The following is an 18,580-nucleotide window of genomic DNA, read 5'->3' as shown; positions in this document are numbered from 1 at the left end:
TCCATCAATTGTCATCTTCTTGTCCATCAATTGTCGTCTTCTTGTCCATCAATTGTCGTCTGCTTGTCCATTAATTATCGTCTCCTTGTTCATAAATGGTCGGCTGCTTGTCCATCAATCATCGACCTATTGTTCATCAGTTGTAGTCTGATTGTCCATCATTTGTCATCTCTTGTCCATCATTTGTATTTGCTTGGCAATCAATTGAAGTCTTCTTGTCCATCAGTTGTCGTCTGCTCGTTCAATTGTGTTCTGCTTGGTCATCAATTGTCGTCTGCTTTTCAATTAATTGTGGTCTGCTTGGTCATCAATTGTCGTCTTCTTGTCAATCAATTGAAGTCTGCTTGTCCATCAATTGTAGTCTGCTTGTCCATCAATTGTAGTATACTTGTCCATCAAGTGTGGTATGCTTGGTCTTCAATTTTGTTCTGCTTTTGCATAAATTGTCGTCTGCTTTTCCATCAATTGTGTTCTGCTTGGTCATCAATTGTCGTTTGCTTTTCCATCAATGGTGGTCTGCTTGGTCAGCAAATGTCGTCTTCTTGTCAATTAATTGAAGTATGCTTGTCCATTAATTGTAGTCTGCTTGTCCATTAATTGTCGTCTTTTTGTCTCTAAGTTGTCTGCTTTTCCATTAATTGTTTTCTGCTTTATTTCAATAGTTGTAAGCTTATCTAAAAAAAACTTTGAGAAACCCAACTCAGGGGTGTAATTTTTCCTCCTTTCAGCTGATTAACTCCCTTTCAATGTCAGACTTATTTTACAAATAGTTATTACCTTTGTTGGATCTATATAGAAGAGTTTAACTAAATCCTGTAAGGGGGTTAGTGCATTTTCCTCCCTTTAATTGGTTCTTAAATCACACCCCTGCCAACTAATCACTAGGTCCTAACAACGCTGATCCATGGTATTGGCCAATGATTGTTTCAATCAAATGTTTTGTTGATACCTGTGTAATTTTGAATGGATTTTAAATGGGTAAGCTTCGTTCCCACCACAGGTGTTGTTTTTCCTAATTATAACATTCCGGTGCAATTCTATTCAGCGAATAAATTAAAGGTGTCATTTTAACATAACTACCCAAAATTGAAAGAACCGATAACTGCCAATTATGTAAAATAACGGGCGATATAAGACGCACAGCGTCAAAGACGGATATTTTACACAAAGGACAGTTTGAAGCTTATACGTTATGCTTCAGTCTCTTATAATCCGGTTGCCGGCCGATGTTTCCTGTCTCCAGGCATCGGGGAAGACTGGAGCCGTCCGCCGTCTGATGAGTGACACAGTTTAATACATCAGTCACAAATAGAGACCGATCAGCGGACGACACATTTTTCCTATCATCGGGCTGGCGTCTGGCCGATGATCGCACGGTCACTGGGTCATTTTTAGCATCGGGCGGCGTCCGGATTAATTTTATAACTCACTTAAAATTGAACCCGACGTCGGGCCCGGGACGGAATCGAGTTGAGGTCGAAAAAAAATCGGACGATCAACGCACGGATATCGCCCGAACATCGCCCGAAATCGGATTCGTTGAACGCTGATCATGACGAGTTCTGCCCGATGTATATGTCCTTGAGAAATACCTTGATATTTGCCGCTACACGAACAATGAATCCGATGTCGGGCGATCACCGGGCGTTGATCGACCGATCTTTTTCGATCTCAACTCGATTTCTTCCCGGCCCGACGTCGGGTAAAATTTTAAGTGAGAGTAAAATTTAATCCGGACGCCGCTTGATGCTAAAAAATGACCCATTTTTGTGAAACTAGGAGGATTGCTTATATAAAGTAAAAATACATCCCCTCGTAGCATGAGCACGGATGGTCGAGTGGGCTAAGCGGAAGACTTTTATAAAATATAACGACAACAACAGAACACTCCAAATTGTTCAATCGTTTCGCGTTGCAACGCTTTTTAATTTGCAGGTGTTTAAATCGTCAAAAGATGCATATAATGGATATTTAACAGCACGGTAAATGGGTATATGGTTAGTATTACTGTTTCCTCATACAACGAAAATTTGAGAGTGTGAAACAATTGTGTTTAATTTTGTCAATTTACCAAAACGTAAAAAGGTCCCTTTAAAACTGGATCACACAAATCGGTCAAATGAGAAATAATACAGGTTGTCCGGCTAGTAAGTTCCACATTCATCAAGTAATGACTTTCCACGAATGAACACATTGTGGCGAATGTGTGTTATTCGCAATCCGTCGCATCCAAGCTTCAAGGCCAACGTCGCCGTGGCATTGTAGATTAAATGTCCTAGCTACAGATAGGTCACGTGCTCGATCCCTACCTGTAAAGTGTTCTTTAGATGACTCCTAAAGACACAAAAACTTGTTCACCCAAGAAACAGACAGGAACAATGTTTTAAAAAGACTGGGGCTTTCAATTCAATCGTGCTTAAATTAATTGACTTAAACCAAATGCCAAAGTCGCTCTGAAAGGTCGAGTACGACAGCTAGTTATTGATTCTATTGTCAATATTCAAATGACGAAACAAGAACTCTAATGTAGGATGGCATATAATGTCCGTGACAATCGTTTGTCAGAGTCCAAACATATAATCGCTTTTTTTCGGCGGAACGTTTGTGTTTTGACTATATCAATCCTTTTACTGACAGTCGGTACGAGGAGATTAAGTAACTACTAGACATTTCATGTCATATTTTTAATACTTTTAATTAAAGAAGATGTTCTTTTTATGAAAGGCGCTTTACCATTCGTTTACCTAAACGATTTTAGAACATGCCGCGACGAAAATTATCGTCAACATATAATTTGTTTGACCTTCATTTTATAGCGTTTGTTTTTCAGTATTTGCAAATCAATTAATGAGATTTTCAAATAGCAACCAAAATACTGTAAAGGCAAAATATGAGCTTACACATGCACACACATCTATACGTTATTTAATTTTGTTTGCAAATAACAAATACACACTCGCGCTTTTCATGTCTCCAGTCTATACTGGTGGACATATTGTTTTTTCCCTGTCTGTTTGTTGGTTTGTTTGCGTCAAACTTTAACATTGGCCATTTCTTTTGCAATATTCAAGATAGCAACTTGATGTTTGGCATGCATGTGTATCTCATGGAGCTGTACATTTTGAGTGGTGAAAAATCAAGGTCAAGGTCATTCTTCAAGGTAAAGGTCAAATATATGGGGGAACATAGTGTTTCACAAACAAATCTCGTTTATTTTAAGATTAAAACGATATTGTTTGTGTTTTAATATCCTAGTAAATGTAACGTGTCTCTTTAGTATTTTATCTTTGTTTATTAAACATAAATCATTGGCTTTCAAATGTCAATAAAAAATTGAACAGCAATTCCCAGTTCAACACTGCTGGTTTATTGTAATTATCTGTTTCAAATACTTTAAAGTAACGCCCGAGGTTCTCTAGTATGCTATTATAAGTTTATGCTTTTTAGATAAATGGTTTATTAATATTAGCGATTGAATAACAGGGTCAAAGTGAACGTGTTTCAATAGTATCAAATTCTTTATACCTCTGTCTAAAGTTCCGCAAGACTAAAGTTTAATTACTGGATTGAAATTCTATACTTAGCAGACATGTTCGAAAATCTATTTTATTAGCTAGCCGATAAAACACCTTCAAATTTGTGTTAATATTGAACATTAAGCTTGTTAATAAAATCGGGAGAAACATAAAGTGTAGTAATACTAGGTAAAACGTAAAATGGTTTAAAATAGGAACTTAGTAAAGGCAAAATACTTATTTGATATACAGTCTCGCCAACAGGTAAGTGCGTTTTATTCATTTGTTAGATATTAATATACATGTAACGGCTTACAGTCGTGAAACATTCTCTAATGTTATAACCTTGCATGTTTACCAAAAGTGTTTTTTGTTCACGCTACAAAGCATTGACGCGAACGTCGTACGCTTATGCAAGTACGTCGTATGACATCGGAACGTACGCCAGTAAACTTTGACACATACACCGCAACGCCTTGACACATACGACGTGATTCATTGATTTTTTGTCTCAAAGCCCGCACTCGACACATTGACACACGGCTCAAACGAACATAGCGACACATTTACGCGTAAATGCAACATTTTGTCGCGTATGTCGCACCACATTGACACATACGATGCAACTTACTGACACACACGATGCAACCTATTAACACGCACGTCGCAATACTGATATGCGCGTCGCAAAACATTTTACATGCACTTCCCAACACGTCGACATGAACGTCGCAACACTGACATGCACGTCGCAACATATTTTGACACGCACTTCGCAACAAATTGACACGTTCGATGCAACATCGACGCGCATGTCGCAACAGATTGGCACGCACGATGTAACACATTAACACGCATGATGCAACACATGGGCATGTACGATCCAACATATTGACACGCATGTTGCGATGCATATGTGTGTTCATCGGTACGCTTAGGTAGTTTAGTCGCTAGGCATTAACACGTATATTTAAACACATTGTCACGTATGTTGCAACGCATTTTTACGTACGATGCAACACATGGACATGCACGATGCAACACATTGACATGCAAGTTGCAACACATCAACATGCACTTTTCAATAAATATACATGCACGATTCAACACATTTACTTGAGCAACTTAGTGTATATGTGTGTTCGTCGTGACGCATTAAGGCTAATGTTACAACGGTTAGACACATACGTCGTAACGCATGGAAACGTTCTGATACGAACATCTTAATGTTTGTTTATGATTTTAGGTTAATCGGACGCATTTATATATCGCGTTAATAAATAAAAGTTCAACTGGCGTTTTCACGTTTTGCGTTTCTGAATTCTTGTTCACCTTCTGTTTTCATATTTTCCAATCTTAATTAACATTTGACGTATCCCTATTTAGAAGTCTTAATACATACAATGGTCTTTCCAGGTTTTCGACGGTGTATCACGAGAAACGCTCGGTGTTTTATGAAGTCCATCTTCCTGTATTTACAGATTTCTGACGATGTATCACGAGACACGCTCTGTGTTTTCCGACGTCCATCTGCCGGAGAAGAACAACCTGACGTCGCCGCGGCCTATCACGGATCTTGGCGTCAGACGCGTATTGAAGAAGGACCACAGCCTTGCGTCGCTTAAAATACCGCCAATGGTATGGCATGTACACATGTAAGACTCAGTCGAAACACGTGTAGGGCTGCTTATGGTATGGAATGAACACTCCGCTGAAATTGTTATACTGCCAAGGAGTAAACACAGTTAACCCTTTCAGTGCGGGAACCGAATTTTAAAGGCCTTTGCAAACAGTTTGGATCCAGATGAGACGCCACAGAACGTGGCGTCTCATCTGGATCCAAACTGTTTGCTATTCTGATAGTATTCTTTGAAAAAAAAATGAAGAAAATGCTTATTTTACAAATTCAGCAGACGACATTTTAGCAGACGACAAATTTCCCAGCATGCAAAGGGTTAAGAGCCCTCTCAATAAAGCTATTAAGGTACTCCCACAATGCAAGGAAACACACACTATAAGGTATTTTTAAGCGTTATGTGCTCAAAGACTATGGAAACACATAATATAAAACCTAGGTTAAATCTACCGCAAATGCATGGAAACAGGTTTGAAATCTCTGCAGTCCTCAATGTTGATGGCGAGACGCAACTACTAAATCTAGTGATGAAGGTTGGAACGAATCAGTACTAGTTAGAGGAATGCACTAATTTTCTGGCGGAATAGGAGATGCATTCGGCACGTATTTATAGACTTAACAATTTACTTAAGAAACTATCAACGACGATAGACACCGCGTCTGTTACTATTGGTATACTTAGGATAAATAGATCTGAGACTCGCTCTGGGAAAAGGGGGTTTAAATGCATGGTTGTAAAGAGTCGTCCCATATTAGCCTGTGCAGTCCGCACCGGCTGATCAGGGACGACACTTTCCGCCTAAACTTGATTATTACTAAGAAGGGACTCGCTTAAAACGAACAATACGATACAAATTTACAGTTTTGTCCCTAATATACCTGTGTAGAACGCACAGGCTAATCATGGACGACACTATACGCACACGCATTAAACATCGTTTTTTCAGAGCGAGGCGCATGTAAATATACTTCATAACTTGTTGCTTTCATATGTAGGATGAGAAGATATTGAGCTTGATGGCGAAGCGAGGCGAGTTTGAGAAGACCTACTGGAAGCAGCGTCTGCGAAACTCACTGGTATTAGAGCAAACTGTCTCACATTACTCGCATATTTAGGGGGTTGGTAGCCGTTCTCAGATAAAAAAGCTAAAAAAACATGGGAGTTTTGCATCCCAAAATGTTCTATAGGCTCTGTATATTGCGAAATGAAAAATCGTTTGGTGAAGCCAAGCAAGTGCCAAAATTACATTTAAAATACTTTAATGCACAATTGCTTTTATTAGATTGCTGCTTGCTATTTTTATCTGTGAAAGCTGTCACACATGTTAGTATTGGTAAATAAAGTGTGATTCAAATAAAAAAAATATATAAATTAAGAATTATCATACATTTTGTCAATACAAATTTGTTCTAAAAACACAAAGATAAAAAAAAATGTGAATGTGTCGTTTGTTTATCACATATAGGCCTGGGATACGGAACATCTGGAAAGCGAGAAACTGAAACTGCAGAAAGACCAGAACCATCGGGCCAATATGGAAATAATGAGGGAAGAGGATAGGCAAATGGTGCACTTGAAAAAGGTAGGGAATTTCTTGTGCTTCGTAAAGGTATGGATTTTGGTGAACTTCTGCAAAAGGTATGGATTTTGTTGAACTTCAAAAGAGATAAGATTTTGGTGCACTTGAATAAGGTAGTTATTTTGTTGCACTTAAAAAATGTAGAGATTTTAGTGCATTTCAAAAAGGTACGGATTGTGTTGCACTGAAAAAAATGTAGAGATGTTGGTGCATTTGAAAAAGGTAAGAAGTTTGGTGAACTTGAAAAAAAAAGGAAAGATTTTGGTGCTCTTGGAAAATGTATGTTTTTTTTTGTGAACTTCAACAATAAGGGAATTTTTGTGCTTTTGAAAAAAAGTGGGGCTTTTGGTGAACTTTGGAAGAAGATGGGGATTTGGGTGATCTGAAAAAGTAAGGATTTTGGTGCACTTATAAAAGGTAGGGATTTATGCTAAGCTAAAAAAGGTTGTGATTTTGATGAACTTCAAAAAGGTACGAAATTCGGTGCACTTGAAAAGGTAGGGATTTTAGCGAACTTGAAAAAAGGTACGAAATTCGGTGCACTTGATAATGTAGGAATTTTGGAGACTTGAAAAAGGTTAGGATTATGGTGAACTTAGAAAGGTAGGGAATTTGGCGCACTTAACAAGGGTAGGTATTTTGGTCTACTTGAAAAATGTAGAGATTGTGGTGAACTTGAATTGGTGTGTTTGTGAAATTGAAAAAGTAAGGATTTTGGTCCATTTGAAAAAGATTGGGATTTCGGTTAACTTGAAAAGAACGATTTTGGTAAACTTGAAAAAGAGGAAAACTACTAGCCTAGCTATCGTTCCAATCCTATACACTTTATATGCTTGTAACTTATGTTGTAATACACATTCTTGAATAACTATGTTTAAACCAACTTGAAAAGGGCAAGCATTTGTGGTGAACTTGAAAATGGCCCATAAGTACAAAAGGAAACTTGAAAAAGGAAAGGATTTAGGTGTACTTGAAAAAGGTAGGGATGTAGTTGAACTTAAAATAGGTTAAGGATTTTGATGCATTTGAACAGGTAGGGATTTTGGTGCACGTGAAAAACGAAGGGAATTTGATGTTTTTCAAAAAGCGGCTTTGAATTTTGGTGCACTTGAAAAAGGAAGGAATATTGGTGCACTTAAAAAAATGTAGGGATTACGGTGAAATTCAAAAAGGTATTGATTTCAGTTAATTTAAAAAAAGGTAAGATTGTAGGTGCACTTTTAAATTGAACTAACCGATAGAAAGGATTGACATTGTGCGAGCAGAATCGCAACCACTCAACAAAGATCAGGCGAAAAGTGGACTTGCAAATGGTGAAATTGAAAAAGGTAATTTTGGGGAGTCGGAGAAAACACGGAAGTTGTAAAAGGAGGCGTGCAAAGCGTGCAGCTGTAAATGGTAAGGATTACAGAGATGAGTTCGAAATTTTATATCTACAGAAATACCAAAATCAATCAGGCAAATATGGATATCTTCAATAAGGAGGTAAAAAGGTAAGTTGGATGTAGAGTATAGCGAGAAAAAAATCTGCAGTTGTTGCTTTTAAGAGCAATGTTAGATGTGTGGTTAAAGAAAGTTCGCAGATCATGGTTTAATAGGACATGAAGATGGTGCATTTTAATAGAAATGTTGCAACTGCAGACTGAAAACAACCACCCGAAAAAGATGACTGACAGATTGGCACATGGCGCATTTATTTTAATATAGGTGAATTGTTTGGTTGACGAAAGGATAGGTATCTCGAGATCTTGCGAGATAACGAACTGCGTATGATGTATTTGAAAAGGGCATTTTGGTAGGTTGAAGAAAGCATAGTTATAACACGAGTAGAGAATACACATTTGGTGCAACGGAATCATTCTGAACAAGTAGTGTTTGTGACACACTATGTCCCCACATATATTTGACCTTGGGCCTTGAATGATGACCTTGACCTTTCACCACTCAAACGTGCAGCTCCATGAGATACACATGCATGCCAAATATCTAGTTGCTATCGTCAATATTGCAAAACTTATGGCCAATGTTAAAGTTTGACGCAAACAAACCAACAAACCAAAAACAGGGCAAAAACAATATGTATAGACTGGGGGACATAAAAAGGTAAGGTTGGTGGTTTTTTGAGAGCGAGAACTTGAAGCTCATTAGCTAGAAATAATGTGCGCGGAAAGTTGACGGCTGGTACTACTAAAAACTTAATAAAAATGTAAGATGTTTTGAGTGGTTGAACATATGGTATTGTATTGTAGGAGGCATAACATTCGGGCAATGAGTTAAATTCGTGTGTTTATTGTTAATTTCAGTTGAACCGACAGAAGAAGCGTCTGAAGAAGAAGAATCGTCTTCTGAAAGAGTTGGAGGAGGCGAGCAAGAAAACAGAGCAACAAATACAGAAACAGCACGAACTAAAGGTATTGGGCGGACATGTGTGCAAACATATGGGCTTGTTACAGAAAGAGCAAGAACTGAAATTTGCTTGCGTGAGTACCTGCGTGCTTGTGTGCGTGTAACAAAGCAGCAAGAACCTACGTAAGCGTGTTTGCGTGCGTACTTGTGTCTATGTGTGCGACTGAAACAGCTAAAACTGAAGGTAGCGCGCGTCTTGCTTGCCTGCGTTCGTTCGAACGTGCGCGTTTGTGCGTGTTACAAAAAAAAACAAATGATCTGAAGGCAGTTGTGTGTGCGCGTTGACGAACTCATGGTATCGTGCTCGCGTTTTAGTTACAGACACAGTGCAAACTGAGCGTGGCTTATTTGTTGTGTATGTCTGCGTTTGTTTGTGCTATGGAATAATAACGTACTGAAAGAATAGTATAAGGTGTGCGAGCACCAAACACTACAGTAGATGAAATAAGCTTGCTTGCGTGAGTTTTACAAAAACAGAACGAACTTAAGGTAGTGTGAACTGACGTGATTGTAACAAAATCAACGCGAGCTTAATACTACTGGCAGTGTATATGTGTAGTGCTCAACACCGATTGAAATGAAAGCAGCCAATACGTACAGATTTCAATGATAAACACTAGACTGGCCAATGTCGACTTACAAGCTGGTAAATACACCCACTGCAGTAGTATAGCAGACGCTCCTAAGCATTCGTCGTCTGCAGTGCAGACAGGCAGCGGTAATCGTTCCTAGTGTAGTGAGTTACAGTCCTTAGCGTAGCTGAGCAAGCTCAGCACATACTGATTTGCAAAACATGCTCTGTAAATTTAGTCGGCCGCTAACGCGACCAACTAAAAACAGACATGCGCTTGCAGTGTACGAGCTAGCATGCGTGTTACTGAAAATGCAAATTTCAGCTAGTGTATGAACGTGCATGTGCGAGTGTGATTTATTTTCGTCAGCACGAAATTTCGTCATTTAAAAAAATGACTATTTCGTCAGCACTTAAATTCGCCAATTTATGATTTTACAAAATCTACGACAACTTGTTTTGTTTTCAGGAGAAGCACATACACGAGATAGCTGCGTGGGAAGACGAACATAAACGGCAACAGGTGATGTGGGATAATAATCAAGAATACATGGACCGTGCTCTGTGAAAAAGGGGTTTAATGCATGTGCGTAAAGTGTCATCCCAGATTAGCCTGAGCAGTCCGCACATGCTAATCAAGGACGACACTTTTCGCTTTTATGATATTTTCCCGTTAAAGAAAGTCTCTTCTTAGCAAAAATCTAGTTTAGGCGGAAAGTGTCGTCCCTGATTAGCCTGTGCGGACTTCACAGGCTAATCTGGGAGGGCACTTTACGCACATGCATTAAGCCCCTTTTTCACAGAGCACGGCTAACATGTTTTCAAAATGTCAAATTGTAAATATATCAGCCGGAATCAATGTACAATGTCCGATTTCTTACACTTTTGCTGATTATTTTCTACGTCTTCACAGCGTCATTTCACTTTCTTATTATTTTCCTTTCTAGAATTCAGTGTCTTCGCATTATTGTTCTATTGTAAATAATTCAGCTGAAATCAATGTAGAATGTCTGATTTCTTACACTTTTGTTGCTAATTTTCGACGTCTTCACTTCGTCATGTCACGTTATAATTATTTTACTTTCTAGTATTTACGGTTTTCTCCAATTTCTTCTTTATTGTCCTCGTAGTCTGAACCTTTGTCATTATCATCATACCGTAAAATAGTTCGTTTTCGTTGGACATGAACTTTCGTCATGCCGAAACATTTAATTGAGTTTACAGTAATCACCATCGTTTTCGTCGCAAGTACATTAAACAATTTTATACTAAAGAGCAGCTGTAGAATGCTTGCATACTAGGCATGGAGATTGTCCTTATTTGAGCCGATTAGCTCGTTTATGTTTAGAAGATGTATTTAGTGTAAAATGAAACAAAAAATTAATGTATAATACAACCGTTACAGTGTCATCTTATTACATTATAATTTAAATATATTTTTTTTCCTGATTGTTATAGCATATTTAAAACCCAAAGTCCTACACATTAAAAAAAATGCGTCGTTGTTTGTTTGGAATGCTGTTGTTAAAATGACGCCCAACAAACAAATCAGGTAATCAGGCAAATATCGGTAAAGGATTTTGAATGCCAAACATTTGTAAGTTGCACGTGACAATGTGGAACGACAAAAAAAGTGAGCAATGCAAATAATAAAGCAACAGATGTCTTGCCATACAAAAACAGTTAGAAAGGTAAGCTAAATTAGTCTTTGTCGGCTCATATACTGCTAAAATGTACCCCGGGTACTCATTAGCATTTTCCAATGCAGCCCGTATACGAAAAATATACTTAAACGTACTCTGGAGTATGGTCGGGTGCCTTTAAGCGTTTAAAGCACCCGTAATTCCTGAGCCGACAACGACGGGGCTAGCGCAATGGTTGGTAAACTCGCTTCTCACCTAGGCGGCCCGGGCTCAATTCCCGTTCCCGGCAGCATGTGCGTTGGTTTGGTGGTCACCACACTGGACAAGTGGGATTTCCTCCGGGCACTCTGGCCACAACACAAGACCACACCAAAGTTGAAAAATCTCTGTAACAACGAAATAGATGAAAACTACAGCTATATTTCAAAATTTGACCCAACTTTCATGTCTAGTTATTTCATAATGTAGGAGTGCTGGGGTACACTCCGGGCCTAGTCCAACTTGTTGAGGAGTGCTGGGGTACACTCCGGGCCTAGTCCAACTTGTTGACGCTCTCAAAGATTGAGCTTCTTTTTATATTGGTAATAGTTGTTCCAAAGAATTAAGCTCATATAAAAAGTACAATGTATCTCTAAATTGTTTACGCGTCTTATAAATAAGACTAACTCCGGGCCCACATATAATGCAGCCTCCGGCTCGGAAAGGATCTCATAAACTTCGAAATACGCACGAGTCGACAACGACATGGAGCGATAGGTAGGGTTCAGAATATTCTCACATTTTCCCAATCGCACATTCTCGGCCCTTTCCGTCAAACATCGGATTATCGATTATTGATAATCTGCGAGGGGTACCGAATGACATTTTCCTTTTACATGCCTGACACGTGAGCATGTTTTATGTCAACTGATTGCATGTATGGCGTGCAGGAGAAGCATTGGTGGGACGTGAACTCGCAGGAGTACGACCGGAAGTTGCGCGAGAAAGCGGAACACGACCGGAAGCGACTGCAAGCGGCCGAGAAACGAGAGGAAATAATTCAAGAGGAAGTTCAAGTAAGTGGTATGGTCTTAAAAGTCTTTATCCATGTGCGTAAAATGTCGTCTCTAATAAGGGAAAACGCTTTCCGCCTAAGCTTGATTTTCGTTTACTCTTTCAGTGCTGGAACCGAGTTTTGAAGGCCTTTGCAAACAGTTTGGATCGAGGTGAGACGCCACAGAACGTGGCGTCTCATCAGGATCCAAACTGTTTGCTTTTCTGATAGTATTCTTTGAAAAAAAATCAAAGAAAATGCTAATTTTAGAAATTCAGCAGACGACATTTTAGCAGACGACAAATGTCCCAGTATGCAAAGAGTTATGAGGAAACTTCATTTAAACGTGAAATACTAAAGCGAAAAGTGTCTTCCCTGAATAGGCTATACTGCCGTCTTTGTAAAATATTTAAAATAATAATGTCATAATTTATATAGATTTCATGCATTGTTCTGTTGTTGTATTTAAGTTTGATGTATAATAGCATAGTATAGCACACACACGTTTTCTGTTGTTGTTTTATGCTATAAAAGTCCCCCTGTGAGAATATGCATTTTTGGCCGTTAACGTTCTTCAAGGGCGTAAGAATTCCTTCGTGCTACACATATAACACAGATTTATCTAAATGGTTTCAATGCGTCTTTGAAACTGCTCGGGCCAACCCATGTTAAGGGGTGAAAAGGATACTTAAAACAACGGATAATTCTTTATTTGTTTCATCCCTTGTTAATAAATTTAAAACTAAACTAAATAAAACTAAATAAATAATTGCAAGGGTAACTGTCATTGAATGATTTGATGTCGTTTTTAAGGTTTACACCTGTTTATTATCTTCATATTTCATATTAAAATATTACCGACTTGTTTTGATTTTTCAGAGAATTGCCAAAGAAAACGAAGAGGAGAGGCTGTATTTTACCAAACGATATGTGGTATATGAAAGGAAGGCAAAGTAAGCAAGCAATTGGTGCCTTGTTCTGAGAAAACTGGGCTTAATGCATGTGCGTAAAGTGTCATCCCAGATTAGCCTGTGCAGTCCGCACAGGCTAATCTGGGACGACACTTTCCGCTTTTATGATATTTTCTGTTTAAAGAAAGTCTCTTCTTAGCAAAAATCTAGTTTAGGCAGAAAGTGTCGTCCCTGAATAGCCTGTGCGGACTACACATGCTAATCTGGGACGACACTTTACGCACATGCATAAAGCCCAGTTTTATCAGAACGCGGCTCTTTTGTTAACTCATCCATATTCATCACAAATAGTCGCTGTCGTTCTCAAACCTCGTAGCTACAAAATGCCAACTTTTCAGGAGAGAGAAAAAACCGTCTCATTTTTTTATAGGAAACCTCGTAGTTGCAAAAAAAAATAAAATATAAAAACGTTTTTGTCAAATTTGTCCAAATGAAACGACGTACCTATAGGTAAAATGGCGTCGCTACGACTTTTCGCCGGGAAAAAAGCCAACAATCATTCTACAACATTTCGTCACGTCACGTGGCTTTTTCAATGGTTCTGATTGGCGTAGAGCTACGAGATATAGCACAAAACGCGCGCCAGACTTCATATATTCGGAAAAGACAAAAAAAAATTGAAAATTTTGGAGCTACGAGGTTTGAGAACGACAACGACGAAATATAACATGTACTTGAATTAAAGGTGTTATCCAAAATTTGACAATACATCAGTCTGACTAATGATGCACAGAGTTTAATATGACAATTTATATCTCAATATTCTAAGGATTTTCTTATTAAGTAGGGAAGCTCAAAAACAGAAAAAATGTTGTAATTACACCTATATCCGCTCGAAGACCGTAAAGAGGCAGTTCATATTCACCAAGCGACCGCAGTCTAGGCGAGCTTTCATGATACAGCCCTCAAAGGCATTTTTACTTGTTTGTTACCATTAAACGAACTCGATAGTGTTTTAATGAGCCATAATCTTCCGCCGCAGTTGAGGAACAATAAAACCTGTGTTTTTTTTTATTGTATCTGCGATGTTTATGGAAGTTTTCAAAAAATATATATGTGTGTTTTAAGGGATAAAACGAAACGTTTTTTGCGTTTGTAAGGAGGTTAAATTTATGGCTATCTGCGTGTTTAATGGTGTCCAACTTAATTAATATCTGCGTTTTAAGGCGGTTTAATCTAATGGTTATCTTCGTGTTTCAAGCGATTTAATCTAATGCTCACCTGCGTTGTTAAGGGAGTTTATTCTGAGGGTTATCTTCGTGTTTTAGGGCGGGACAGAAAGCTCTGGTCAGTCGTATAGAGAGGAAGCTGACCACCGCGCAAGAGAACTATGAACAGCAAGTCAAAGAGAGGCTCAACGAAATCAAGCAAGACGTGTAAGAGACCGATTGTTAACCCTTTGCATGCTGGGAAATTTGTCGTCTTCTAAAATGTCGTCTGCTGAATTTCTAAAATTAGCATTTTCTTCGATTTTTTTCAAAGAATATTATCAGAATAGCAAACAGTTTGGATCCTGATGCCACGTTCTGTGGCGTCTCATATGGATCCAAACTGTTTGCAAAGGCCTTCAAAATTCGGTTCCCGCACTGAAAGGGTTAAATGATTCTCCCTGTGAGAAAACGGTGTTTAATACATGTGTGTAAAGTGACATCACATATTAGCCTGTGAAGTCCACACAGGTTAACCAGCGACGACACTTTCCACGTTTATGGTATTTTTCGTTTAAAGGAATATATAAAGCTATGTTACGCTAATCTTTATTTCTCGACTTACGTTAATTTTCTTGACAAGGGAGGTAACCGATGTGATCTGGGATTTTTTTTTAAATCGCGATTAACGTTTTCTAAATAGTTTTATAGATCTTGATTTTTTTTTAGTAAAAAGGAGGAAGACAGAACGAAACACGCTCTTAAGGCGCAACAGAAGCTAGAGAAACAAAACCACAAGCGCTTCCTCAAGATGTTGCACAAGACACAAAAGGTATGGGTCAGCTGAGCTCAATCTGTCGTATTCGGCTTATGTACTACTTAAAGCATCCCGGGAACTCTTACGTATACTTAAAGGTGCCTTTCACGTTGTGGTAAATTTACAAAACTAAAACTAAACAAAATTCTTTCAGATTCGCAAATTTTCGTTATAGTTATGATATTTGTGAGGAAACAATAATACTGAACATGTACCATGCTCTAAAATATCCATTATATGCATCTTTTGACGATTTAAAAAGATGAAAATTATAAAGCGTTGCAGCGCGAAACTATTGAATAATTTGGAGAGTTCTGCTGTTGTCGTTATAGATAGTGATACTACGAGGTGTGCTTGTATAAAGTATAAAATACATCACTCATTGTATGAGCACGGATAGCCGGGTGGTCTAAACGATAGACTTTTACCCCAGGGGTCAGTGCTTCGAGCCCGGTTGAGGGTTACTTGTTTGTTTCTTTAATTGTTTTCTTGTGTTTGTTTTTTTTAATAGAGCTTTTGAGATCCAATGTTTATATTTATCAATATAAAGAATTTAATGACAAACTTCAATACATGTCAAAATCTGTGAAAAGGCTTCTTTAAATGTACACCGGGTACGAACGATTCTATTAAAGGCACCCGGCCATACTCCGGGGTACTAGTTAGTATATATTTTTCTTACCCCGTAGTATACTTAAGATTACCCGGGTTAATGGAGTGATTTCTTCAAATGATTCGCAAGGCGCAAGTAAGTATGGATAGGTGAACAGATCAAAGGTCAAAAGGTTTTATGTAAAGCGAGGATATGTTAATTGGGTTGATTCGTGAAAATAAATGTGTCCTAAGACACTTAAGGTTCAGACAAATGAACAGGTAACGTATTAGATGCATGTAAATGGTTGGTTTTCTGTCAATGTTTCCATTGTCCGACGAAGATCGTGAGAGCCCGTCAAGAGTTGCGATCGCAGCTGTGATCATTTGATCGCAAGGTTTGGATAATTTTAAAGCTACGCCACTACGGGCTTTGTAAATGTGGAAGTTAAAAAAATGTTTCACTTTTGTATGATGCTTTTTTAAATCGTGTTACTGAGGAGGGGGTATACAGATTTTTATTTGTCCATCGGTCCGAAATAACGTGTGTCCATCTAATTTTTGTAGCGCGTAACTCAAAAAGCATTGCAGCTAGACTAACAAATTTCTACAAACATAACTAGCATGCAAACAATGCAAACATACGCACATTTCCATTTTTTTAAATAATTAAAATGTTGAGACACACGTGGAATGTGAAGATATCCTTGACCTTCGGACGCATGTCTAGTTGTATGCTATTGTTATTAATTAGTATAATTTATGTAGGGTATCGACGAGGCTAATAACACGATTGCCAAGGCGTTTGAAGCCATAGCAACGGATATTAAAAAGGAACGAGAAGAAAAAGAACAGGAGCAGCGTAAGAAAATGAAAAAGTGGGTATAATTTTAGGAGTAATCTTATAATGAAATATTGAGATTATTATAGTTTTAGGAAAACGTTCTCAAGGGTCGATTGTGGCACTTAAGTTTAAGAGTAATGAATAGTTATTGAAATTCCTTCGTTTAAGAAGAACGTGAATATGCATGTTACTTTTTGGACTAAAGAATAAAGAATACAATAATTATCACGAAAAATTTGCACATTCTTTGAATATGTACAGGCTACCGTTGGTTATTATGCCATGAACAAAACGGTCTACATAAAGACTGATGTAGATAAAAGTGGATAATGCAAAGTTTGACTCAAAATTAAAGCAATCCTTGAATATTCCATGTTAAAGAATATTCTGTATTCTTAGACTTAAGTCTAAGAACTGTTTGGTGAATACTGGGCCCCGATGTTGAAATATGGGTAAAAACGTTGCAAGTAGGTCCGAAACAAAGGGTGTTCTATGTAGTCAAACTTAGCAACAAACCAGCATCTCGAGTATTATAACTTTTTGCTACAGTTTTTTAAATAAGCGTTCTAGAATCCCCATGGTCCTTTTTTCCATCACTTGCCATAAAGGCGAAACAATGTGTAACGATGATTTATCGAGTGGTGTTTTCTTCATGTTCTTTTTTCTGTAGCGATCCCCCCCCCCCCTATATCTTACGCAAATAAGGAGTTATGTAAATTGTGAATAACACGAGAAAGTGCTCCGAACTCCATGCTCTGACTGAAATAATTTTGAAAACGGCGTAATAACGTTATAAAGACAAACATTTTTCCCCCAGACTCGAGAAAGATGCGCAGAAATGGTCGAAGAAGATTAGGAAGGAAATCACCAAGCGCGAGTCGATAACGAAGAGCAAACAAGAAGAACGGTCATCTATTCTAGAAAAGGTATGTGTGTAGGTGTGTGTGTTTGTTTGTATTGTTTTGCCTCATGGAGAAATTATTCTTTGAGGCAAGGAATTCTTAAACTTCGTTTCAGGAACATCAGGACGGTTATATTTATGAGCCGTGCTCTGTGAAAAGGGGGTTAAATGCATGTGCGTAAAGTGTCGTCCCAAATTAGCCTGTGCAGTCCGCAGAAGTTGATCAGGGACGACAGTTTCCGCAAAACTTGATTTTTGCTAAGAAGAGACTTTCTCGAAACGAAAAATATCATATAAGCGGAAAGTGTCGCCCCTGATTAGCCTGTGCGGACTGCTCAGGCTCATCTGGGACGACACTTTACGCACATGCATTATGCCTAGTTTTCTCAGATCGCGACTCATATATTGTTAGACGTTTTAAACAATAACTAACGAGTTGAATGCAGACGTAGCATACGCTTGCATCCAACGCATCAACTGTGATTCGTCCAATAGTATGCAGTCTAAGCAAATATCAATAGTCCAAAATCGAAGGAGGTATTGTTTTAGGTCATAATAATGTCCGCAGTCCAAAAGCCACACGTGATTAAAAAATAAGATTGTCCTCAAATAAGGTCCGTAATTAAAGATTCGAATGTAAAACAAATATTTACCATATAGTAAGTGTTCGGTCTGAAAGTCCAAGGCTATGTCGCACTGTGTGACAAAATATAGAAACTCGGTTGTATATTTCGCGCATAGGTCATGGTGTTCGGGTTCAGACAGTTGGTAAGTTATGTACACATCTGTAAAAGGGCGCGAGTATTTCCACGCCGAAGGCAATGCTCAAGGTCGTGTTGGGTGACGAAAGATGCAAACGCGGATGTATCTGTTGTGCATTGGTCACGATGTTCTAACTGATAATGCGGGGATGTCATAGAAGCG

At 38.3% G+C, this 18,580-nt stretch overlaps 1 protein-coding gene and 1 long non-coding RNA gene across 2 annotated transcripts; both read left to right on the top strand.

Moving 5' to 3' along the window:
• The first annotated feature begins 5,045 nt into the window (after positions 1–5,045).
• On the top strand, positions 5,046–6,721 carry LOC127855421 (uncharacterized). Its single transcript, XR_008037515.1, has 3 exons — positions 5,046–5,153; positions 6,148–6,228; positions 6,618–6,721. It is a non-coding gene; the product is annotated as an uncharacterized LOC127855421 (long non-coding RNA).
• A 5,519-nt stretch (positions 6,722–12,240) lies between these two features.
• Positions 12,241–18,552, top strand: LOC127854592 (trichohyalin-like). The gene is made up of 7 exons (XM_052389654.1): positions 12,241–12,406; positions 13,264–13,337; positions 14,624–14,731; positions 15,233–15,335; positions 16,680–16,789; positions 17,573–17,681; positions 18,451–18,552. Exons 1-7 carry the CDS (start codon positions 12,251–12,253, stop codon positions 18,550–18,552), a joined length of 762 nt encoding a protein of 253 aa, XP_052245614.1. The 5' UTR covers positions 12,241–12,250.
• Positions 18,553–18,580: the final 28 nt, after the last annotated feature.

The sequence above is a fragment of the Dreissena polymorpha genome, chromosome 13, assembly GCF_020536995.1.
Source record: "Dreissena polymorpha isolate Duluth1 chromosome 13, UMN_Dpol_1.0, whole genome shotgun sequence".
NCBI classification, from domain to species: Eukaryota; Metazoa; Mollusca; class Bivalvia; order Myida; family Dreissenidae; genus Dreissena; species Dreissena polymorpha.
Note: the sequence above shows the minus strand (reverse complement) of the source record. Positions and strands in the feature narration are given on the sequence as shown.